The sequence below is a fragment of the Cygnus atratus genome, chromosome 1, assembly GCF_013377495.2.
Source record: "Cygnus atratus isolate AKBS03 ecotype Queensland, Australia chromosome 1, CAtr_DNAZoo_HiC_assembly, whole genome shotgun sequence".
NCBI lineage: Eukaryota > Metazoa > Chordata > Aves > Anseriformes > Anatidae > Cygnus > Cygnus atratus.
The window spans coordinates 62,592,900-62,619,350 of NC_066362.1; the positions used below are offsets into that span (position 1 = coordinate 62,592,900).

Consider the following 26,451-nt stretch of genomic DNA (forward strand, 5'->3'; position numbering starts at 1 on the left):
GACCATTATGCTCCAATTTACAAACCTCTGCCTGCTATGGTGTAATAATCACTTGGATGTGCTGATGAGCCCTACATAAACTGAATGCCTTTTTAATAGAAAAATCATTAGGGTTTCTTTTCAAAACAACAGCAAGAATAATAAGCAAATTAAGAAAGCTGTTTGAGTTGATTTGGTGGAAATAGGAAACGAGGCAGAGAGAGCCTTTTCAGGGAAATCCAGGCAAAGGTGAAGGAAAATGTGGAGTGGAAACATATAACTGGACTATCTGAGGAACCCAAGAAGAAAAGAAACCCAAGGAGAAGAAAGCCACTGGGAATTAAAGGAATATGGCAATGGTAAAGGAGATTCTCCGATCCAGAAATCTCTTACTCGTGGTTTTCATTCCACTTCTGCTGCTTCCTCTGCCACTCTTATACACCAGCAGTGTAAGTACATTTTCTTTTTCTTTTTCACAAACCTCTGAGTACAGTAGGCAGTTTTGCTGGATAAACCTGCGGTAGTCGAAAAGTAAGGCAAGGATTGGGAACAAACAAACAAAGCACAGCAAAAAATGCTCTTAGAAAAAAGGACTCGAATTTGAAGTAGTGTGAAATACAAGTCATTGAGCAGTCATCACAGTAACAACCAGAGATAGCATGAGTAATGTCACAGGCAGAGCTGAAGAACCAGGTGAAGCACTATTTTAAGGCAGAGACACTGTATCTCTTCCTTTTCTACAACAGTGGAAGTGGAAAACAGAACATTTCCAATAAAATTTTCTTTAGAGAGGAGTGTTTAAAATGAATACTTCCAGTGTTTTAGTTTTTAGTAACAAGTATGCATGGATGGACTTTAAATTGGATGTGAGTTTAGAGGACAGCTGTTCAAGTGAGTGAGGAACTAGGACTCAATGACAGACATGTAGAACGAAACATGGCATCCACTACTGGCTACAACTCCTCTCTATGCATGTCTCTGCAGTTGTCAAACATTTAAAAAAAAAAAAAAAGTTTCCTACCTTATAGAGACGGTGATGTTTAACTTATCAGCTTTTGCAAAACGTTAAATATTCTGCAGCTGTGGCTTCCACAGAGCTAGACATAAATCTGGTGCAGCAATTTCCATTCCTTCCTCTACCCTGTTAAAGATTAATTCTTCCTTCTAGCACCAGAGGATTTATGAACACTACTACTTTATCAAATTGAAATGCAAAGGATTAGAAATTGTATAGCAATTTTCAAAATTAAAGCTATAGGTTTTTATTGGGAAAGAAAAAACAGGATTCACAGAAAGGAAATGCTAGTACAAATGATATGTTGCAGTATGAATGAGTTTTCCTGCTTGAAACTTCAATCTATATCTCAGCTGCACTCTTATAGTAGCTTTTCATCTCTTCTGTCTTGAGAAGGAATGAATGACAGACAATCATGCCTTCTCCAAAGAACAGTAATGCACATTTTTTTTACAGAAACGTGTTTTTAAAAGGGTTTCATCTCCCCCAGTGTCTCTGAAAGGACAACATGAACAGATTCTCTGTGATATGCTTATATGGCACTGTAATGGTAGCATGCTTCATATCCCTTGAGAACCTCTCTTAAGCAACACGAGATTCACTGCACTTAATGTTGTTATTCATGTTCACTCACTGCTGGAATCAGAGGCACAGGATGTAATAAGGAAACTCTAATAACCAAGGGAATTGTAATAGCATCATGTGGGTTTTGGAACAGAATTTCACTGACAGTATTGCTGCAAGAACTATTATACAGTATGTGTTCCTCTGCACTATTATTCTGCACCTTGTAGTGTTGCTTTACTGCAAAGTGATATGAAAAGTCATCAGATGATGCTTTAGATTCACTTTGTTTATAAGCGAATGACCACAGAAGTTAGAGCATAGCTGTGAACCTGACTCAGAGCTGGACAAAAGTTTGTAATGCCATTAAGAAAACATCTACACCTAATAAACTCAGTTAACAGGACACTATTCAAGTGCCTTAGTGTAGTATTTACTTTGTTACAACCCATTGACTAAGATTACTTCTTGAACCTGAATATTAAATTTGTTGCCTGCTGACTTATATTTTCACTTACCACACAATTATAGTAGTTTTCTGTCTTATAGGGTTCAGAATGGCTAGGTGAATTATATTTGTGTTTCATCCTGCATCTTCCTTGTTGATATCAGCACAACACCGTAAATGTCAAAGTACCATTACATGTGTAGTAGCAAGAGACATCAAAGGGAGCACAAGGACTCAAAACTGTTTGGAGATAAGATTTACAGGAAATTATATACACATTTTCTTTTCTAGTATTTTGTGACAAAAAAAAAAAATGATTGGAAAAAAATACACCTGGGAAAAAAATTTTGAATTATTCTTCCTTTCCAAAACTTATACCTGCACTATGACTTTTATAGCAAGTGTGGGGCACCCATAAGCACCTTTCAGGCCATGACACGTACAGAAAAACAAACGCACAGTCTGTGCTTTCCGGTATATGGGACTTTTTCATCCTGTCTTAATTTCCTTCATTGTTAACAGTAATGGGGGAGCATTTCTACCTTATTTTTTATCTTTATCTACATTTTTTCAAAAAGCCAATAGTGATACCATAGAGTATCACATCAGTAGAGTCAGTAGTGGCCAAGATCTCCTGAGACCACTGATCCTGTGCCAAACCATGGGCAGTTCCTCAAAAGGCAGCAAGAAGTGCTGTAAGCTGTGAGACCTGAAGCATTACGTGATGCTGACAGGTTGACATGCTACATCTGGGGGATGGAGCCTGATGCACAGAGCAGTCTGAATAGTAACAGATGGCACATTTTTGTTCACTTTTGTTTTTATGTATACAGGCTGAAGGGAGGGAATTACAGTGTGATCCTATCAGCTCAAAGGTGGTAGACCAGACACTGAACTGAACTGAGTTTTTTTTTGTTGACTTTTTTTTTTCACGGATCAAACACATGCATGCATGCAAGATGTGTATTGTTCATCCTTAAGTGGGCAAATCTGTAATCCAAAATTTGTTTTCAATCACTCTGAGATCCTCAGATACTTTAGTTATTAAAGTTTTATGCATGATCCTTGTGGAAGTTTTAGCCATGGCTTCCTATTCTGCCTTCTTTTCTGTCCCCTTAAGGGACTGACTGAAATTAAGTGGTAGACCCTCCAGCCATCACATATGAGCTCACTATGTTGTGTTTTCCTATCCTCTGTTTTAAGCCATGAGGTGGGCTTAACATTCATTTTCATCTGTACAAGAAGAGTAGCGACATTTGAAATTATACTGTTTTTACTTCAATCCAGTAATTGGTAGCTCTGGTAACCATTATCTAAATATATAAACTCAATTCAATTCACTAGAAGATATTAATTTAGTTAGTGTTGGAAAAGAGCTAGTTTAGAGCACTGAGAGAATAAATAGTGCAAGTAGGAAATAAGTAACACAAAGACTTAGCTCCTGCCCCAGATAGTTTTTGACAGAGATGCAATTTCCCTTTGTTCTGTTTCACTTCCACTATTATTCCGTTGCTACATGCAGACTGGCAATATAGAATAACAGTCTATGTTCAAAGAGATTCAAGACAAATATAAATTTGGAAGGAGAAAATAATTTGGGATTGGCTTAAGATAAAATGAACACTGGGAATTTTGACAAAATATATATCTTGGATGTTATATCTGCACTGATTTAAAATAAAAATTAATGTTTCATTAAAAAGGACTTGTTTCCTCAAAACTGCTGGACATCATACAGAGCCCATGAACACATACTAGCTTGTTAGCAGAAATTAATGAGTTAAAATATAATTTTTAAAAAGTGTTAAATAGTCATTTGGTAACAAAAAGGACCTTTAACTTTGCTCTTTGTGGAATATTAACCATGAAGTCAAATGCAGTTAGAATTGACTAAGTGGCAAGCTGGCTAATGTTTATGAGTCCTGTGACTCGTACATAAAATAGTTTTGCCTTTATACTTGAGATTACTAAAAATGTCTAATCCCTGCATTCTCACTTTTTGAAATGACTTCCATTTTAATTCAGAAATTTTTATTGAGGTGGTCACTTCAAGCTACTACAGACTGAACATCAGCCCTTCAGAGTTTCAAAGAGTATAGCAATGCTATTTTGTAAAATGCATGCTCTATAATTCATGAATACTAAAAAATAAAAATCCCCCTGATCCCATTCATTCAAACACAATCTCCTCTAGCCTCTCTTACAAGTTCTTCTCAGTAGCAACAATGCTACAACTGCAGTAAAAGCTTTTAGTGTAATATTTTGTTGAAGGACTTGATCATAGAGAACTAGTGAAACCTGTTTTGGCTACCTTAAAACCTAAACCACTCTTTTGTAATAATTAAAGAAGAGAAAGAAGTATGCATGTTTCTGTGTAGTTCAGAATATTTCAGAACACTCAAAAATACAGGTACTTTTCTACACATGAAATAACAATATAGAATTCAATTTCTCAACTTGTCTAATAGCATTACAGATACTCTTAATTGTCCCTAAAATCATTAGACTTTATCCAATTCAAGGAAATTATTTTTCCTGATATCATCTTTTCATTTAGTTTTGTGGCCCTGGTTATTTTAATTAGAACTACTTCATGTTATACTTTTCTGAAACAGGAGTCGGAACAAAGTCTGGCAGCTAATTTAAACCCAGGTTTCTGAGTAAGATTGGTGGCAATTTCTAAGCATGTAAAGAAAACAATACATAATAGTCTATCTTAAATTTTACTCTGGAATGTGTCTGCCTGTTATTACTATAAGTGGTACAGAAAAAGAAAAAAGGAACAGCTGAATGTGTATCTTCGTACATTAGGGGTATTGTAAAAAGGAGATGTATAAGCTTGAATTTAAATACAAGCTATTGATTCATTCCAGTGAGTACACATCTCTGTATAGACTTAGCTTTGCCACCTTGTTCACAAAACTGATTAAATAAATAAAAAAAAAAAGTGTTATACATACCTAATGATTTGCACAAGGACACATGGGAATTTCTTCTGTGACTTCTTGAAAGCTGATTAATTTGGGAATCATCCAGTCAGGAAACAAAAGTAAAGAAGCTGTACTTGAACACAGTGAAATAGCCATTTATGAACAGTGAATTTTCTAAATAATAGCCATTGTGAGATGTGAATCTTTGTGACTCAATATGGTCATATGAAACATCCAGGGACTGATGAAGAATAGGAAAATTAATAGCTGGTGTAAATCAGCTTCCATAGAACAATATGAACTTCCATAGTTAACCCCAATGCAGGGTCCGGCTGCAAATTTGAGAAAAGGAAAAGAAAAACTTTTTCTTTAAGGTAATTTCTGTAATTATTAACAGGAAATATTCCTAGGTTTCTAAGCATAGCAAACTGAGCCTAAAGAGAGCCCTACTGAATGACACAAATAAAGACATATCTTTCTAAAAAGTGGACCAGACTTACTCCACCTTTCACCAGCTCTCTTGGAATGCTCAGCACAACATTGTCATGGCTTTGTTTCCCAGAACCCTGGACAGTAGCAAATTTTCTTGATTAACTCTGTGATCCAGTGGCCCCTAAGCCCTTTGGGACCATGGCCTTTTCCCAAGGGTCTGCAGAAATTGCCTGAGAAAATAAAATTGACTGAAAAAAAAAAAAAAAAGTATTTCATAATGCCTACAAAAGTACTGTCAGAGTATTTCCGAGAAGAGACATTGTGTACCTTTATTGATGCTACTGCAAATGCAAATGTTCTCATCTGCCTGAAAGCTCCTATTTCCTTCACTTGCCCAATACTGGGGAAAAAGCCAGGTAGATATATTACAGGCTTCACAGACCCAGTCTGAGGAGTCATGAATATAACTTTGGTAAGTATTGGGTTATTTAAATCAAAGAAAACCATCAGTGTACTTGGAACCATTATTCTGCTGATAAATGAAGTTACCCCAAGGTTTTGCCCTAGTATATATGCAAAGACTTTCATTAGCAGCATCTTCTTCAGGAACTGTCCTTTCAGATGGTAGCCTAGGTTTAATACTCAAAAAGATGTAATTTAGGAGGTCCTTATATTGTTCTTGTTGAGTTCTTTTAGTCCAGACACCCACAAATTGATGAGTCCCATGAACACCTTAACAATAAGTGGTATGGCAGCAACACGTAACCTCAGTGCTTTCTCCCTACAGGAAGCCTCATGTGCCTACGTGCTGATCGTGACAGCTGTATATTGGGTTTCTGAAGCGGTACCTCTGGGTGCAGCAGCCTTAATTCCTGCTTTCCTATATCCACTTTTTGGAGTCATGAAGTCCAGTGAGGTCAGACCAGTGTGCACTTATTTATCATTTCAATTTGTTACGGTTAATTATTTGAAGAAAACAAATCTTAGTGGACTAGCAAGACTGGGAGGAAGAAGTGTACATCTTATAATGTGTAACTTGGGCCAACCAGCACTTTCTTCTGCGGAAGAAAGCTAGACATATGAAAGGCTCTAGTAGCCAAGAGGTGTGTCCATCCTATTAGCTACTGCATCACCAGCAAAGCCCATTGCCTACTCCACCTAAGGATATGACATTTCCCCTCCTCCAAAATTGTATAAACTTATGCACTTATGGGATAAACTGGAAAGTTTCCCTTTAGTAATAGTTGGAAGATTTACATGACTTATAGATGATGTGCAAAAGCACGAGGCTACACATTCTAAAAACTATTACCATTTACTCTATAAAATTAAATAATTTTAATATCCAGGTAAATGTTGAGTGTTTTTTCCAAGCTGTAACCCTAGAGTTGCCTTGTAGTCATCAGTTCTAAGGCAAAGGAGTAGCTGTATAAAAAAGTCTCTTTGATCAGTTCTGAATTTGCTTACTCGAGTTTCTCTTGAATGTCATTTTCTTTCATGATATGCCAAGAATTTCTTTGATTTCATCTACAGATTTTTTCTCACTTTTCTCTCTTTCTCTCAGAAGGGGGGGAGGGAGGGGAATAACACTTGGTTTTTAAGGACCAGAAATACAGATAAGAACACAGAAGAATATAAAGAAACCGTAAGGTTGTGGAATTTCTAACACAGTCTGATACCATGCATGTCCATAAATGGATTGAGTCAAGCATTAACCAAGAGTTTTATGGCCTGTCTTATTCCTCCCAATGGTGTAACAGCTGTGTAATATAACCAGGTACATTTCTATGTCAACACAGTTAAATATTTTCAGTTGATTTTTTTTTTCTTAACAAAAAGTTAAAGTAGTTACACTTTTTCATTTCTAAACTCTGCAGCATATCAGAGAAGGAAAATTTAGGGGTAGCCTGACAGAAATTCAATGTAATATCAAATTAAATGGCAGTGGGACTACTGCAGAGAATATATTATTTACTTTAGGAACATAAATAAATAAAACCCTGTATTTTAAAATAAGCGAGGCTGATGATGCTGCAGTATTTCCAGTCTGCTTTTCTGCGGTGCCATAGAAACCAGGCCTCAAGCTTTGCGGTTTGAGCCACACATAACTCACAGGGGCTTAAGAGCATGAGCTTGGGTGTTATATGCGTCTACACGTGTATTAATAAGAACATTAGTATTCACTTGTTTCTCCAAAATGACTGTGAAAAGGATAAAGTGAAACAACAGATTCTTTGTGCTGCTGATTCGATGGATTCCTTTCATTCAGTTCAAGATTTCTTTGAACAAAGTAGAAGGAAAATAAATAAAGTTAATGAGAAAGTAACCAGTGGAAGAAAGCCAAAAAAACCTGATATTTAAAATTTCTGGCACACAGACATGATGGCCAAGTCTATTTAGGTCACCATAGGGATTTGTTAAATATAAGTAAATGCTTAACACTTACTGTAACATTCACAAAATATTAGTGCCATTCATGAACTTTTATGGAAGAGGACAATGGAAGAAATACTATTTCTACTGATTTTAATTGCTTTAAAATACTGGAGTCTACATTTTGTTACACCAATAGTTTTAAACTGAAGAGCCAATATTTAGGGAAAAATATTCCAGAAAATATTCCCAGAAATAGTTTGGGAAAAAATTCATTGGAAGGAAAAAAAAATTCAGCTAAATTCCAAGCATCCAATTATATACATTATTTCTCCCATTTAGCTTGTTTTCACACATAAGTGTGTGCATGTGCATGAATGTTCTGGTTTGTTTCTTGTTTGTTAATTTTGTAGTAGCTTCACAGAACATTTTCTCATGTCTTAGTAAGTCCCACATTCAAGAATTTTGCTTTGGAGTGTTTTTTCTGCATGGTCTCTGAATATTTTCCTAAGCCTTTTTTTTTTTTTTTTTTTTTAAACTTCACCTTCTTTTCCTGACACAATGCAGGCGTATTTCCACTGTGAAAAGTTCTGGTGCAGTGTCTAAAGACCATCACAATAACCTTTGTTTACTGTATTCAGAGAGACAATTGAACATAAGAAATACAAACGAGATAGACAATTATATTTCCATAAAGAAAAAGCAGATGAAGCACATGAATAAAGTGCCCTCAATGCAGAATTTTGTGGCTATTTCAGTGTGGACCTCACTGCATATGATTAACTGCAAGCAGTGAACATCCTGCCCAAAGAAATAAGATTTCTCTCAGTCTCTTCAAAGCTGAGAATTCTACAGACAAGTGGGCATGGAGCACTGTTATTTGTAAATGCAACATAAAAGAAATTAAAGAAAACACAAATCATGAATTCCTCATTTTCTCCATCTTCCTCTCATTCTTCTGGTGTAAGGGCAGAAACCCACAATATGTCTTGTTACTCAGCATATTCTCTGTGTAGGATAGTTACTGATATTTTTAAATTGATTATTTCTCCCTTGCCTTTAATGCAGGTGGCTGCAGAATATTTCAAGAACACAACTTTGCTCCTCATGGGTGTGATTTGTGTGGCAGCTTCTGTAGAAAAATGGAATCTCCACAAGCGAATTGCCCTGCGAATGGTCATGATGGCTGGAGCAAAGCCAGGCATGTGAGTGAAACTTTGACTTCAGGGTAGTCTGAGGTTCACAGCAGCAGCTTGAAAGATCACATAATAACTTAAACTTCTCCAATCCACAGGGAAAAGCAAGCTCAGTTTGGGGAGACTGTTCCTACCCACCATTATTTCCAGAGTTTGAAAGATTTCAAATATTCTCAACTTCTATTTATTTATTTATTTATTTATTTTTCTGCCACCTCTTACTCCTTGGCTTATTTTTCCATTGCTTCATATTTTCTACTGATTCCTTGTTCCTAGTCTCTCTGTTCCTTCTTTGCCTGTTTAGCAAACACAAAAGGATTCTTAAAGTATCCCTCAAAGTGCTGAAAATTGGCGTTTCTCACATCACATGATGGTTTCCAAGTGAGGCAACAAAGGGCTTTCAATGATACATGGTCTTGTGACAGTTACTAGCACAAAGCAGCATTTTATCCAAGCACGGAATAGTATTTTGGTATCCACAAAGAAAAAAAGAAAATGACCTTACATAGTTACCATAGGTCTAACAAAAATGTTAGGTAAGAAAACCTTTAATATTTGTGAAAGTGCCTCAAGGTCTTACTGTGTTGTACTCCAGGTTACTTCTTTGCTTTATGTGCTGCACCACGGTGCTCTCCATGTGGCTTTCCAACACATCCACCACAGCCATGGTGATGCCAATTGTGGAAGCAGTGCTCCAGGAGCTAGTGAATGCTGAGGAGGAGCGTGATGTCATCAGTACTGCAGGCAGCACCATTATTGAAGAAAACAAGCCAATAGGTATTTGCCAACGTTGGCCATTCTTTTCTTATTTATCAGTGACCAGAGAGAGTCATTGACACACATGAGTCAAATTCTACTGAGGTCAGCCAGAGCTGTCTGATTTGTACTGCCAATGATACTAGTCCATTCTTTTTCTTTTAGCATGATGATATTTCTTTCAAAACTGAAAGAGAGTTTCAAGATGTGATAGGAGAAGTGGAGCTGGGAAACTATTTAGGTTGAATTAGGAGACAAGCTGGAATCTGTGTGTCATAAACTCTTAGGTCATATAATTTTACAGGGTCAGAAGGAAATCTCTGTGAAGAAAGTGAAAAAAAAAAATCTTCCGGACTGATAAGAACTTTAGAGGCTTTTAATGTTCATTCCTTCCCAGAAAGCAAGGATTTGAAAAGAAAAAAAAAAAAAAACAAAAAACAAAAACCTCTTCTTTCATTTCAAAGATTTCAGCCTGAATAATGTCATCTAACTTTTGTTAGAAGTATGTCATGAGGACAATACAACACAACGAAATGCTGCATAACAGTCAGAGAGTACCTGAGAAGGTTCAGACAAACAAGCTTTTTTTTTTTCTTTTTTTTTTTTTTTTTTCTTTTTTTGAACCTCCAGGTTCAGTGGCATGGCCCAGGGGCTCAGATCAGTTCTTACCCCAAGAGCTGCTTTCTCTTCCTTCATTACAGATCTCAGCAACAAGCATGACCAACCTTCACTGGAGCTTATCTTCATCAATGAGGAGTAAGAATGAACCCTGTACATCACGACTGGAGATTTGAACCCTACACAGGTTGCAATGAAATGAATCTAGGAATAGAGCCAGGAAGGGCAATCAAAAGCTTAAAAGTGAATGTTTTAGATGTGACTAACAGGGAAGGCTTATATGAGAAATAGGATTGATGTAATGGTCTGGATCTCATGAAACCTTGCCAGGATTCATTTATTTTATTTTGTTTTATTTTAACACTATGGCCATTATAAAGGGAAAGAAACATCCACTTACAGAAGATTCTTGAGAAAACTCTGAATGCTAAGAACATGCAAGAGACAGATGACAGAAGAGGGGAAAAAAAAAAAAAAAAGAAAGAAAAAAGAACATACACACCTGTAAAAGATTTCTTTTAGTACAGCCAAGGTTATTCCAAAGTTTGAATCACTAACAGTTTCAACCAGGCCTCTATTTTGGGTAGAATAAGGGCAGATCAAGGAAAGGACTAATTTCAATGTCAAATTATCGAATTAACCAGCCAGATAGGAGAATATACGAAGTTCTTGTCCTCAAACTATACTACAGGTAAATTCTGAGGAAAATCATCTTACAAGATATGAGATTAAAATACACAATTGTTTCTTGAATTCCTTCTATTTTATCTCTAAGAGTTCAAAATAAAAGAAAAACAAGCTATGGTCACACCATTTAAAATTTGCTTTAAAACAAATATTATCATCCAGATGGCTCATGTTGATAATTTTAAGTTACCTTGCAAATTCTGAATAGTTTTCTCATTCGTTTGGAGACTAATGCCCTCTCCAATATTTTGTTCACTGTCTCTTTTAATCCTAACCATATTTTCTTCAGTATAGAATAAAACTTTCAGTCTGACATTATGCCATTAATTCCTTTAAGCCATATTGAAAAATATGTGAGGGATATTTCATAACAGAAGTTTCATAACAGAGCTATCATTAAAATAGTATTACTTGAAAGAGAGCTTGAAATTTGTTGGGAAAAGAAAAGTAGAACATCTTCTGGAATTAAATATGATTTCAATGGCAAAGTAAAAGTTCATTGGAATGTTTGCATGGTCCATATGACATGCAAGAGAGATTTTAGTGAAAACTTTAATGTGGAACAGGAAGGTGCTCAGAAAGTGTTGAAGAGGCTGGTGGAGGAAAAAGCAGAGTACAACAAGACAGTGGTAGCACTAGATTGCCCAGTGATTCACTCCACTGTGAATGGAGTCCATTCCTAGAATGTAGTGTACACTACCAAGAATACTTATTTTTACTTACATAGAAGTGGAACCCCATTGCTACTAGGTTAGAGGCAGAGCTATGGAACATAATGACTCTTCCAATATATTTGCCCAAGATACCACAAAAGAGATACTAATAAATGTTATTCCTCACCATTTCAGTAGGCACTAGTTCTGCAGATATTGCCCTTCCTACCAATGATTTGTACCTTTTGGGGGAGCTGGGTGAACAGGCATTTTTAAAGCATATTTTCCTTTCTTTGTTTTTAGTGCTACTACTACTGACTTCAGATCCTTGATGAATTCAAAGGTATTGTCATAGGTAGTACCTGTATCTTCTGAGCTACACTGCCTGGTAATGCCATCAGAGCACAGTCTACATAGCTCTACAACAAACTTAGGTTTCCTTTATTAAAAAAAAAAAAAAAAAAAAAAAAAGTGGTTGTTGGCAGAAAGTGAATAGTACAAAATGTCCCGCTTTGTATTTAACCTATCAGCCTGCTTGCACAAACCAAGATGGGGAACAGTAACTTTGTAGGGTTTGTTGTATATGTTGTTGGAAAGCCAAAGACCCAGTCAGAAAATTAACAACTCCATCCAGACTCTCAAATTTTACCAAGTTCAGATAAGATCTTTTAAAGTCTAGTTATTGTCAGTCTCTGCATCTGAGATGCTTCAGTAGATTAGACCAAACTACATTTCTTACAAAGCCATAGTCTCTAGCAAGGGATCTGTTAGATTCTCTTACATGGCAGAAGGAGAAAACCTAAACTTATTATAATCTGAATTTTAACATCACTTTAAAATAAAAACAGTATTTTAAAATTATAGTTTTTTTTTCCAGTATAAAATTTATAGCTGAACTTTTAGAATTTTTTGTTGTCATTGTTGTTTGTTTTGTTTTATTTTGTTTTGTTTTGAAAGCCCACAGCCCATGACCTTTGCAAAGCATCATCTGTTGTAATCTAAGTGTCTCCAGGAACAGAAGAAAGGCTAATCTAAAGGCATTTGCCTCCCTACAGAGTATGAATAATGTGCACATGATAGCCAATCCTAATGGAACGGTGAATTCCAAGAGCAATGGGCAGCACCTACCTCAGGTAAGGAAATGTTAGACATGGAGGATGAAGGAAAAGACAGAGATGAACATCATCTGCTCACCACTGCATCAACGTTGTTCCTTGTAAGCCACTTTGTATGGAATTACTCTCCATCAACTTAACAGCAGTCACATTTTAGTCCTATGCTGAGCCCTATGCTCCTATTTAGACACCCCCAGCACAGATATTTTTGAAGGGCCTTCCCCCAGTAAGATATTTCCTAATGGCTAGTACAATTCATTTAGCTTTATCTTCAGTTTAATGACCACAAGTTTCCCTTGTTTGATTGTTCTACCCACTTTATTTCTACAAAGTCTACCTGGAAAATACTGCAACACAAAAAAACATCATTTCCTGACACACAACTTACTAACAGCAGACATGAACCATTTAACTGGGTTTGGCAGTCTTAGTATCCTCCTCCTTTCTGTTCTGCCAAATATCTTCTACCAAAATCCTCCATTACATCACTCCACTGCAGTATTTCTACTTTTCCTGAGTGGATCCAATGAGTGGCTGCTGTTTTTTCTACAGTTATATAGTACCTAAATGGCATAAGTTGATGGCCAGAAAAGATTAACCTAAACTCAGCATATGTGTTTTTATTAGCAGTTCAAAAGAATCTAAACGTGTTTCTAAAATAAAGGCTAATGCACTGCTCTTGATATTTAATTTCCTCTTATATCCATTTTCCGTTTGCATTCAGTGGTTATTTTGCCACTAGTAAACTCGTTTCACTTTTAACCTACAGGGACGTGAACCAGAGTACCCTCACAAGAATGATGAATCTACAGCATAACTTATTTTATGACCTAAACCCAAATCCAAATTAACAATTTAACAGCTCTGTTAACTCCCGTGCTATCTTTTTCCTGATTCTAAATTACAGCCTTGGGTTACATGCTAAGTGATCTGAAGTGCTGTACCTTTTTTTACCAATTTCTATGCGCTTGATTTACTAACATGGAGTCTTTCCTGTCACTATTAAGAAAATTTTTGGAGCAATATTTTTTTCTGTAGCTTTTTCTTTCATATCACCATTGCCCAGCCTGTTTCATGCACTCTCTGAGAGTCCTAACACTCCATTCTTAATGAGAGGCCCTAAGCCAGTATGACTGCAAATAGTCCACCAAGCATTTGTCTGGTCGCTGCTCATAAGCCTCAAGGATTATAAATTCCTCCTACTGCAGTGCTGGCATCCTGCCCCTGCAACCCACAAAGGCTTTTGGTATCCAGCTGAGATTCCAGTAAGAACTAGAGTTGACCCATACCATGGCCAGAAGCCTGATTACTGTTTGTCCTACATTTCTGCCTCAGGACAGGCAACTTCAGGCTCCTGGACAGGTTTCTAGCTCTGATCCCAACTAATACTGATGAAGAAAGAAGCTTTCTCCCTTTTATGCAAACCTATTGTTTCTTTGGGACCAGTAGCACCATGGCATTAGAAAAAGTTGGGTTGCTGTTCTAAACTCCTGTTCTCCTTGGTTGATGTATCTCCTCACAGGCTCAGATACTGGTCCTGCCTCCTAAGCCCTCAGAACCGGACCTGAGCACTAAATACCGGTATCAGTCCAGACATGACCACATGGTCTGTAAATGCCTCTCACTAAGCATCTCCTATGCAGCAACCATTGGGGGACTGACAACCATCATAGGGACTTCTACTAGCCTCATATTCTTAGAGCATTTCAACAAGTAAGTGACATTTTGGGTGTGTGAGAATATGGTTGGGTCATTATCATCTCTGTGGCATTCCCCATGGGTTATTTATTGTCTCAGGGAACTCTTCTAAGATGGTCTCTCTGAAGACAATTTTGTTTCCTCCTCTACTCTAATTTTTTCCAATGATTAATGGTTGAAAGGGGAAGCTTAAATTAATACATATCCTTGTCCTTCTCCCACGCGAAATAAACTCCTAAGCGTGTGATATTTCTTCAGCAACTTCTGTTGATATTACAAACCAATTATTGTGAAAGTAGAAGACACCCTGGAAAATTACTTGCTAAAACCATGCAGACATAAGAACGAAGACAAAAGGAAATCTATGCAAAAGGTGAAAAGTCATAAAACCTGCTTCAATTTTTTTTCTATGGGTTATTAGAAAGCCACTTCTTGTGGTGAATCTATACGCATCATTGGTGTGCTGTTCAAAATGTGATGCAAAAAAAATGACTAAATTTAGAAATGTGGCCTTACACCTTTTCTTCAGGGAAGATGGAAAGCAGCTCTGTAATTAGCTAAATACTCCCTTTATCATATATTCCCAGGAGTCTCAAAAACATAAACATTAGCTCTGTGAGAAGACCAGTGGAACTTCTCTTCATGCACAGATACGTAACCAAGCTCAAAGCTGATTCTGATCATCTGATGCTGCCATTGCTGTTATAATATGCTGCACTTCTCTCTCTGAAATGGTGGCAACAAAGAAAACTGAATTCAGAACTCATCCCTAGCTCAAGAATTTGGATTTCACAGCATTTCCAAAGACCCTGTTAGTATGATACTTCCACAGCAGACACATGGCACATAGCAGACATCTTTGTCTGAACCTGGTAGAATATAGTTTTTATTTTTGTCATCCACAATAAGACATACAAAGACGTTCTGGGTGAAATCATTCTTAGGCCTGTTGATGCTTAAATGATTTCTAACAATAACCTCAGGTAGGGCCAGGATCTCATTCCTGGTAACTGTAAGAGTTTTTTGAAGTTGGCTGGACAATCCAGACCACCTGGTCTTAAAGGTGTGAAGTGCTGTATGGCTCATCTCTTGGTCAGGCATGGTCAATGACTGACATTCTTTGGTAAGTAGCTTTAATATGCACATGTATTGTAGCTGTCACAAATATATGCTGATGAAAATTTTCTGTCATGTTGTGACAGATACATGCAAGTACATGCATGGCCATCCGTACATATTGGGGGTGTCTTTTTATCATTCTAAACTCTTACACACACACTTTTTTTTTCCCCTTTACAGCCACTACCCAAATGCTGAAGTGGTGAATTTTGGAACCTGGTTTTTGTTCAGTTTCCCAATCTCCCTCATCATGTTGGTCCTTACTTGGTTCTGGATGCATTGGTTGTTCTTGGGTTGCAAGTGAGTGCAAGTTGTTCAAGAAGTACAGATACCAAAAGCAGGGTGTCTTTGACTTTATTAGAATGGGTCTTATTAAAGCATTTCTAGTTGCAAATGACAAAAGCTAAGGTATAATTTGTTTCTTCTTGGAAGAACAATTACTGGAGGAAGTCATATTTCTTAGCACTGGATAGGCAGCAGTGAGTGTATAGTATTGCTGCTTGAGAGTAAAGGTATTGGTGATAGAAATCTTTACTATGCATTCAGCTGTGGTGTGGTTGTTTTTTGTTTGTTAGTTTTGTTTTGACTCATATCTGTGTCTTGTTGTGGAGCAAAAATCTTGTCAAAAGTTCTTTTGGAAAAATACAACTGAAAAGATGAAAGAAAAACAAAACAAAACAAAACAAAACAAAAATCACCTGGAATGGAACAAGTTACTTTTCAGATCAGCCCCCAGCTCAATGAAGTTAATGTAAGACAAGTTAAAATTAAAGGTAAACTGTCTCCATTTATATTTGTCTTTAAAGTGGAAAGGACTCAGCCTAAGAGGTGAATATCCTCTGATACCAGCAAGTCCCTGATCCCCCAGATAAGAACAAGGCTCAGTCTCCAAGTTCATTTGTACCACGTCTTCTCTTTGCAGAGGTACTCAGCAAAGTTAATGAAAATTGACTAAGTATGTGCATTTAGAGTGGATTAGTTAATCTGCATTAAATTGTGGTGCACACACGTTTACTCAGAATTAAAGTGGCCTTAATTTGATTTAGTTTACTCTTAAAAGTAACATGAACTGACATCACTAATTTCTTCCATGAAAGACAACCAAAAATATGATAATTAATTCTGCTTGCTGTTGACCTTGACTAGATTTGAAGAGGTAATTTAGAGGTGAATAGTTTCATGTCCTTCTCTCAGTCATTCCCCTGAGCCTTGTAGTTCCAAATTAAAAGGCTAACATAAGTCCTTTCTTTTTTTCTTTCTCTCTTTCTAGAGAAAAAAAAAAAAAAAAAAAAAAAAAAAAGCTGGAGAGGAAACAAGCCTTAACACTACCCTCAATAACATTTTTTTAAAACGTCACTGAAATTCCACATTGCATCCAAGACCTCATGCTGATTAATGTTTTTGTAGATAATACCAGAGACTGAAGCATTATTGACTTCTTGAGAAGTGCTGTTTGATTCCAAGCCTCTTAAATCTCTGTTTATTGCAGTTCATTAAAGAATATATTATGTTAAGAGCTTGATTACAATACTCTGCCTTCACATCCTCCTAAGCCTAGCAACACTGACAACATGTTGAAACAGCTGTTAATGTCTGTGCATAAATGTTTATTAGACTCCCATGATGTACGTGTTGCATGTTCTTTTCCTAGGAAGCCCAGTGTCACTAGGCTGTGACTTGGCCCAATTGGAACAACATCTCAGATTTGGATTGTAGGTTTTTGACTAATTCAAAGGGGATGAAGAATAGACCCACCAAAAAATTTTTGCCAGAAAAGCAGAGCTAATAACATAATTGTCGCTATAGAACTGACCATTAAAAAGCGTATACCTTTTTTCTTCCAGCAGATGCATTACTGCTGGTGGATTTAATGGAGTTTAAAAACTAGTTCAAAAGGAAATTTAAATACTTATATGTGTAGAACTGTACTAACGGTGCTTAAAACAAGTGTCATATAGGTGTTTGATTGCAAGGGACATGAAAAAAAAAATGTTTGAGACTTTTTTTTTTTTAACCAATCAGGTATTATTTGTATCTTTAGGTATGCAAATTCCTTTGATAATTTGACCTTAACTCTTGAGGGAGATATTAGTGCACTGTTTGGCCATTGCAGTAGCATAGATCTCTTGTGGGGTAATAAATGACACATTAAAATTGCAGGAACTTTAAAACCAGGCCATTATGCTCTCAATGTACTTATTATGTTCCAGCTTCTGAAAAACCTATCTTACACTGGCTTAGTTGCAGAAGTTTCTTAACTCCCTCCATAAGCCCCTGTCTGACAGATGGTACAGCTGAAGCAGAAAAACAGAGAACTGTGGCTCAAAGCACAGCAAAGTGACACTACTGGAAAGAATAAAAGAAAAAAATGTTTAAATGAACTTGCAAGTGTATTCATTTCAATTAGGAAAGTCTAGTCTTAAAACATGAAGGCAAGCTGCAGAAACTAAGGGCTTCACCTGATTTGTATATGAATGTATGGAAGGTTTATATGTGTTCAGATGTGAAATGTGCTTGTGCTTGCATTTACCTGGTGGAAGTACAGACTTTTTTCAACAGGACAAAACACTATTGCCTTGGCCTCTGTAGCAGAGGCGATGTAGTACTACACTAACTGTGCCTAGTTTAGAAACTGCTAGGAAGAGTAGAAACAGACAAGCTGTGAAAGCTACTTGGATCCCCAGCATAGCTTTCACCATTAGTTATAGTGAATCCTAAATATTCAAGTCAAACTTGTGCTCAAAAGCCAGACCAAACCCCACATGTTTTGGCTATCCTTGATCCTACTGGGAATCATACAGTTCCTTCACAGATATAAACTAGCCATAACCTTTGGAATTTTCAGGCACAGCAAAAAACTAGCCACCGCCAGCCATTTGAGGAACTTTACAGGAAGGAGTCCAACCATAGTTTGGAGAGGCTCAGCGATACCAGTCAGCATTAGACAGGCACCATAGGGACTTTCATACCATGACTAGGATTGCTTCTTGGAAAACCTAGAAACTTGACCATGCGAAGGTGACAAGCCATAATTTCCCTTCCCTTTGCCATCAGGTCTTGCCCCAGTCATATCTTCTCCCAAGAAGAATGAAAAGTGGAATTTTCAGCTTGCCACTTTGTTGTTATTTTTTACAACTTTTTATTTCACTTGAGACCTTTGTCTAATTTGACTGTGCTATCTACCTTAGTTTTAAGGAGACCTGTTCTGTGAGCAAGAAGAAGAAGACCAAACGGGAAGAAATATCAGAGAGAAGAATTCAGGAAGAATATAAGAAATTGGGAAATGTTAGGTAAAACAGACATGATTTACTCAGTAATTTGCTTGCCCAAGCAGGACCATCCACAAAAATATTTGTGCAGATTTACTTTGTCAATTGCTCTTATGTTTATTACACTTTTTAAAAACACAGTACAAAGTGTTTACAGTAGAATGGTAACATGAACTTTAACTCATTACCACATTTTATCAGAAAACAGTGCAAATGCATAACAAACATTTATGATTATGTTCCCTTAGGATTTCCCCATTAATTATTGAACGGAAAAAACAGATAATGATATCTTTAGTTCATTTTTTTTTACTAGGTTTAGTTGGTTCACAGCTGAGAGTAAAATGTAGAATTCTTTAATTCAGATTAATCTTCCTTTCTATTGCCCTTATGGTATATACCTGTTTTGTGGGAAACATTTATAATTGTTTAATTCATTTGGAATCTGCTCTCGAGTTTTCAGACAGACCTTGGATTTTACTCTCATTTGTTTGTTTGTTTGTTTGTTTTTGTTTCTAGCTATCCTGAGATGGTGACTGGGTTTTTATTCATTCTAATGACATTGCTTTGGTTTACTCGTGAGCCTGGCTTTGTACCAGGCTGGTCATCTTTCTTCGAAAAGTAAGTTCCCTATGTAACTGCAAAGGAGTACAGCCTAGCAGCTTCTGACTTTCTGCCATAAATTTTGGCTACATAATGTCATTAGCCACTTTTAACAAGGTGGCAAAAAATGAAGTTTTTATTCAAATTTAGGATTTTTGCTTTTTAAACCACATCTCTTCACATGGCAGCAAACTGTTCTTTCTGAGTAAGGAAGAAGGAATTAACTATACAAAATAAACATATTTCATATGTAATAAATGGGAAAGCCACATACTGAAGTGAAAACATTTTAGTGCATTCATAGAGAAGCTGTCTCTGAAATGTATTGCTGTTATAATTCAAATTAAAACTTTTGGGTGCTTTTTTTTCTATTTTATTTTGAAAGATTTTTTTTTTGTCAAAATAATGTATTTTTTTGGAGATAAAGTTTATTAAAATATTTCAATTAAATATTAGAAGATTGAAACAACTGGTATTTTTTATTTTAAATAATATTGAAAAGATTTCTATTTGAAGTAACTTTAATAAACAATGCATAGCAAAGACTACATGAAGTTAAATTTTCTTCAATTTCTGCTGTATAAATTATTTTAATTTGTAATCCTAATTTTGACTGAAGAACAGTTGTTAATATAATATTGGGATTTCCTGAGGATCTTTGTAGTCTGACATACCTTGAAGTACTTTTCAGGCTGAGTTTTAATGTCCAGTTCATTTCTAGAGGATTATTTGGGCTTGGCTTTTCCTGAGAATGTATTTACTATTTATTCTTTTTAGTAAACAAATTATTTTACTGTACCTCTGAGTTAACACATTTGTAAACCAAAAGGGATCTCTTTTTATTCTTTTTATTACTAGAATGTTAAAAATATATAATAATAATAATAATAATAATAATAATAATTACAGGTAGTTAATGTAGACAATTTACTATATTGAATAAAAAGTTTTGTTTGTATCCTTGATGTACAGACATATTTTTCTAGAAGGCTATTGCTAAGACTTCAAATATGGAAATAAAACTTCACCTGTAACTGTTTGAGTGGTGGTTTGGACCAGATGACCTCCAGCAGTCCCTTCCAACCTTAACCATGCTGGGTTTCTGGGATTCTGTAACTGCTGAGTTATGTACCTAGTTTAAGAATGTTTCTGTAAGTTTTTATGATAACTTCACCACTTCTTTCTTAGGAAAGGTTACCGGACTGATGCCACTGTCTCTGTTTTTCTTGGTTTCCTCCTTTTCCTCATTCCAGCAAAAAAACCATGTTTTGGAAAAAGAGAAAAAGGTAGGGTACATATGGGAAGAAAGAGCTATGGCACATTTTATTTTAAGAATATTTTTCTGGTCTCTGTAAAATGTTTGAAGAACACATTTTGTTTTTCAAGTGGAAGTGTAGAATTTTTTTTTCCTCTGATACCATCCTTTCCTACATCAAACTCCACTTTCGTCCTCTGCTTTAGTTCATGTGGTCTCATCTAGTAGATTACTAACAGGTAATAGGCCACAGATACACTACTAGGTCTTGTAACAATGGCCATCATCTCGTCTGTGCTTACAGAGTTTTGAAAATTTATGACTGAGCTTTAGGAAAGGTTGAAATGTAGTTTCATATTGAGAATGATAATGCGGAGATTTGCAAACTTGGGTGAAGTTAAGCTCTAGTAAATAATTTGGTCATTCCTTGTATGTAAGAAGTCATTGATAATCTCATCAAGTAGATGTAAAAAAGGTAAGTAAATATGTGACAGTTGTAATTTTTGGTAATGCTCCTTTTGCAATCTTCCTGATAATAATAATGATCGACATTTCACGTTCATTTTTGGATAGCACTCAGAAGTATCGATCGGTTTGCTGTGCCAGGCTTTCAGCAATAATGTATGGAAACAGAACTCCCTGAATAGTCTTATGTAGAGATTACAAGTGTATATAGATATGTTTTTTTGTTTGTTTTGTTTTTGGTTTGTTTTATACTGAAATGCATGCAACATTCAGGAAAAATAACACCCTCTGGCTTCTACTTCAAGAAATTATTCAGGGACATAAATGCATTTTATTAAGCTTCATGACTTAGTGGAGAGAGAGAAAATGTCCTTTAACAAAATAAACCCATTTTAACTTCATCTTTGTAATCTACAGATAATTTTCACAGGTATATACACAGCAGACAGTCCCTCAAAAAGCTGTATCATAAAGCACAGGGTTTTGTAACTATTGACATCAACAGAGCAGCCAAGGGGAGGTCAGGGTATTGGGAATCAATATGCTGCATTTTCTGAGGCTGAGCTAACCAGAGAATTAAGCCATGCTTTTCTTCTTCATCTCTCTCACAGACAGGTCTCAAGATAACTTCCATAGTTATTGCATTATTACTACTAGCATGAAATGTGAAGATCTTTGTATAAATGCCAATGTAACATCGATCACACAATTATTTTCATATAGGAGATGTTGAAAGGTCAACAAACATTAACACACTGGATCCCATAATTACCTGGAAGGACTTCCAGAAGACCATGCCCTGGGAAATTGTAGTGTTGGTTGGAGGTGGTTACGCCTTAGCAGCTGGATGCAAGGTACTGATTTAGATTATATTCCCCTTCCTAAAATGAATAAATAAATAAATAATGCAAACTTTGAATTTTATCCTTTTGTATGCTCCTCAGATTGGAATTATAAAGCAGATACTTTCAAGTTTGTACACAAGCTAGCCCCTACTCCCTAAACTCAATGGAAAGATACCTAGCTAACAAAAGAATGGGTAGGGCTCAAGTCAGTTGTGTAAGCATAGGCACCTACTGCCATTTCAGATACCTTGTAGATATTCCTACAAGGCTGGTAAAAATGACACAGGATCTGAGGGAAACCTCACCCTTTCTCAACTAGCAGCTAGCTAGCTGTGGGGAGAACGTCTCAGCTGCCACTGGTTGCTCATATTTAGGCAACTGAGTCAAACACCCAGCATTGATAAAACAAATCATTCTCTAGGCTATACCGACTGTATCTCCACTCAATACAATTCGTGAATATACACCTAGTTCTCCTACAGACACCTATCTGTAGGCAAATAAATTTGTGTATGAGTTCTACCTACACTATGAAATCCTTCATCACCAGTTTGCAATACTTCAGTTTGCATGCTGAAGAAAGAGGAAAGATCAGCTTTGGTGCCAATTCATGTTATTTATCTTTTTGATACCGTGGATAACTGTTTATTAGACACTACAGTGAAATCCAGTTTACTAAATAAAAGGTAATGGAGAAAACATTGATCTAAACTTTGTTTATTTGCTGGTGGCATTCTCTGATGCAAACTGCCCCGAAAAGAACAAACTGGTTAGCAAACATCCCATGTACTTAGTCATTCTTGTGCTTCTGTCCTTTTCTCAGACGTCTGGCCTCTCTACTTGGATTGGACGCCAAATGCTGTCCCTGAGCAGCCTTCCCTACTGGGCCGTAACTCTACTGGCCTGCATTTTGGTGTCCCTTGTTACAGAGTTTGTTAGTAACCCAGCAACTATAACCATATTTCTACCTATTTTATGCAGTATGGTGAGTAAAAACAATGGCATTTTTAGTCTGTTGTTTTCTCATAGGCCAATAGGAATGTTTCAGGATGGGAGGGTATTGGCATTCAGATCCCATGAAACCCTGCCTTGGTTCGCAAACTATTGATCTGCAGTCTTGTGTTCAGAAGGCTTTATAAACTCAGCCTGGCAAAAAATACTGATAGGCAATTTTAGCACTGATAAATTTATTTGAGACTTCTAGGACAAAGCAAAAGTATAGCTCCTGCCCTGAAGAACAGATTGTTTAAATAAAAGGAAAGGTGATCATGCAATCAACAAGATAGTTGGTGAAGTCTGCATAAAGCTTATCAATGTTATTTTAAATGTGTAGTTTGTTAATTAGTGGTCACCCACTCATTACTTCTAAGAAAAGACTGTACTAATGAATTCTGTATCAGATTAAAATGTGTTCAAGGGTGTGATCTGCTAAGTGTGTTATCATCCAACATGGAAAGCAGAGATTTTTGTAAGGAAAAGTTAAAAATTAGTAGACTGGTGACAAAGGCAGAGGAAATAAATGCAAATCTCATTCCGTATTAGAATAGCAGTTACAGAAACCTATCTCATTCCTTTTTTTTTTAATGTAATGTGAAGCTTTCCTTACCAAGAATGCAGACCATGAATCTTGTTTCCCTATTATAACAATTTTATGAGATTGAGTCAAAGAACATTATGTGAACAGCTCTGAGGTAATATGAAGATACGGTCAGATGAAAATAAGTAATTATGTTAGAATGGCTTATGAGTTCAAATTTACCTCTGCGCTACACTTAAAGAGACTCTCCTAAAGAGAAATTTAGTGTGGTAATCTCCTTTTAGTAGCATAAATAGCCATTTTTATACAGTATTTCTTTTTTGACTGTGAAAGAAACTTGGAGACACTTCTGTCTGCAGTTAGCCTTCACTCTTCAGTTAGCCCTTCCTTTCCCTCCCGCATAGAACTAGGTATTGTGTTGCTACAACAACACAAATTAAAATACAAAATTTCACCCCCACTGAAGGCTGTAGTGGAAGAACAATTATTTAGACCACTTTAAAAAAAATAAAAATAAACATTCCACCAGCACTGCCACCTCACAATGCAAATTCGGACCAAGCAACTATTTTTCTTAAATGCTGCTTGGAAAAGCTTTACAGAATTGTTTCAGCAACTTCAGCAGCTGTAATAAGGAAATTCTTCATTTAAACCAGCTTTGATCTCTCTTGGATGAAGACTGAAGCAGCTCTCAGTGATCAGATCCACAGCACAGAATGACAGAGAGAACAAGTGAGAGAAAGGCTGAGGAAGGCCTAACAGTAGCTATGTCCACCCATGCCCAGTGTGAAATAGCTCAACAGAAATCCCTGGAGGGTGACCAGCTCCAAATTAAACCATTATCCCACTTTAAAGGACAACCAAACAAAAAAATATTTCCACACTTAGGTTTAGAAATAAGGGAGCTGAGATTCATAAACTTATTATCTTCACGTAAAGCAGAGACAGATTTTTCGTCTTAATTATGAGCACGGCTTTTACTGGTAAAGTAAAACTTCTCTTGCTGCCCCTCTCCTTCCAGTCAGAAACCCTGCTTATCAACCCTTTATACACTCTGATTCCCGTCACCATGTGTATCTCCTTTGCGGTGATGCTGCCGGTGGGTAATCCTCCAAATGCCATTGTCTTCAGTTATGGGCACTGCCAGATTAAAGATATGGTGAGTCTTGAGACCGGGTATATTCTCCAGTACTTCATGCAACCCCGACACCTTGTCCCCACATCCAGCAGCCAATAATAATGGTGATGATATTAGTGTTAATATAAATTCATGCTGATTTGCACTGCTGTTATGACTCAGAGCTGCCAGGTTAAGAACATCTGTACTTCTACTGTAGAACATGCACATTTCTTGTCTTTATTTTTTATGAACATAATGGTCAAACAGGTATCAAAGAATAGAAGTACACAATACTTTGTGTTGACCTATTAGGACAAGCAAAATGGCAGTTGCAGAAGAAACAGACTGCACAACACAGTGCTTGGAGAAATCAGGAGAGCACAAGGAATCAGATTTATCATGTAGCTCCACACTAAAACATGCTGTTATCACCCTTCTATGTGTAGTACAAAACCCCATTCTCATTATGTGATTGAGAAGTTCAAGTGACAAACTAAGTAGTTTTCTGGTTAGGTGCATCAGCATCTATCCCTCCTGAATACTCTCACGATATTCACTCTGATACATAATAGTTGTGCTTTTTTGTCACTTTGGAAGTCAGCATATGTATATTATCATTATACATATAAACAAGTATACGTACATATACAAATATATTCCATCAAAGTTAGTTCTGCACCATGTACCCTCTTGCCTTCTTTTTTTTTTTTTTCCATGTTAATTGTATTTGATCAAGTCATCACTGACCAAGCTCTGGTGATTTTTTTATTTTTTTTCATAGGTAAAAGCTGGCTTGGGTGTAAATCTGATTGGTCTGGCTGTTGTCATGGTGGCAATCAACACATGGGGAATTAGACTCTTCCAGCTGAATACTTTTCCAGAATGGGCAGCAGTAAGCAACATCACTCGCCAAATTTAGCAGCTTTTTTTTTTTTAAATCTTCAAATTAAAAAAAAAAAAAAAAAGTAAAAAAAAAAAAGTGCAAGACCAAAGCAAGTAGGGACAAAATACTAAATCTATATTGTACATATGAAAGAAAAGAGAAAATTTGTGCATACATATAACCAAGATCTGAGGAAAAAATAAAATAAATAACAAGAAGGTCTTCTGCATAACTCCATAACTCTTCAGTTCTGAAAATCAATGTGAATTAAAAGGGGAGATTATCTTTCTTCTGTTGTTTTCCCTTAGGTATCATAAATATGAAAAAAAAAAAAAAAAAAAAAAAAGGTCTGTTCCAAATTCTCTGCCTATGGATTTTTCATGGTCTAGAACAATTATGTAAGCTCTATAAAACAGGAGATATTGGACTTCAGTGAGAGAAGACAAGTATGTATACACTCGTGTACTCAGTAGTTAGATATTCAATTCCACTGTTGACTTGAATGAATAAAAGGTGCGTCTTCTTCCCAAACCCAGAGTTTTCTAAGCCTACTTCTTTTGAAGGCAAATTATTACTATTCTTTTGAAGTAAGTCATCACTGTGTTGGGAAAAAAAAAAAATGTTTATCAGAGAATCCATATGGCCTGGAAATATATACAGCTACCCACCATCCGCTACAGCATTTCAAAGGGATAATAAGAAATGACAAAACAGATAAGAAGTCTCTTGGAAAGGAGAATTGTTTTTTTATGCTGTTGGTGGTTTGTTGTTGTTGTTATTGCTTTTTTTGGTTGGTTGGTTGGTTGGTTGATTTGTTATCACACAGCATTAGTATAAAGTTTCCAGTATTGCAACACTTGCAATCCCTGATAGAAAGTTTTGGTCAATATC

At 36.4% G+C, this 26,451-nt stretch overlaps 1 protein-coding gene across 1 annotated transcript; it reads left to right on the plus strand.

Annotated features, from left to right (window-relative positions):
* The first annotated feature begins 329 nt into the window (after positions 1 to 329).
* SLC13A4 (solute carrier family 13 member 4) lies at positions 330 to 25,596 on the plus strand. Its single transcript, XM_035550710.1, has 16 exons — positions 330 to 428; positions 6,156 to 6,284; positions 8,810 to 8,946; positions 9,533 to 9,714; positions 10,395 to 10,449; positions 11,955 to 11,994; positions 12,707 to 12,784; positions 14,289 to 14,479; positions 15,764 to 15,883; positions 18,772 to 18,873; positions 19,372 to 19,473; positions 20,644 to 20,741; positions 21,899 to 22,029; positions 22,844 to 23,005; positions 24,579 to 24,716; positions 25,459 to 25,596. Exons 1-16 carry the CDS (start codon positions 330 to 332, stop codon positions 25,594 to 25,596), a joined length of 1,902 nt encoding a protein of 633 aa, XP_035406603.1.
* Positions 25,597 to 26,451: the final 855 nt, after the last annotated feature.

Coding starts and splice junctions, on each gene's coding strand:
- SLC13A4 (XM_035550710.1), top strand. CDS start 330: ATGGCAATGGTAAAGGAGATTCTCCGATCCAGAAATCTCTTACTCGTG. Junction 6,285..8,809: donor GAGTCATGAAGTCCAGTGAG/GTCAGACCAGTG, acceptor CCTTTAATGCAG/GTGGCTGCAGAATATTTCAA. Junction 8,947..9,532: donor GCTGGAGCAAAGCCAGGCAT/GTGAGTGAAACT, acceptor GTTGTACTCCAG/GTTACTTCTTTGCTTTATGT.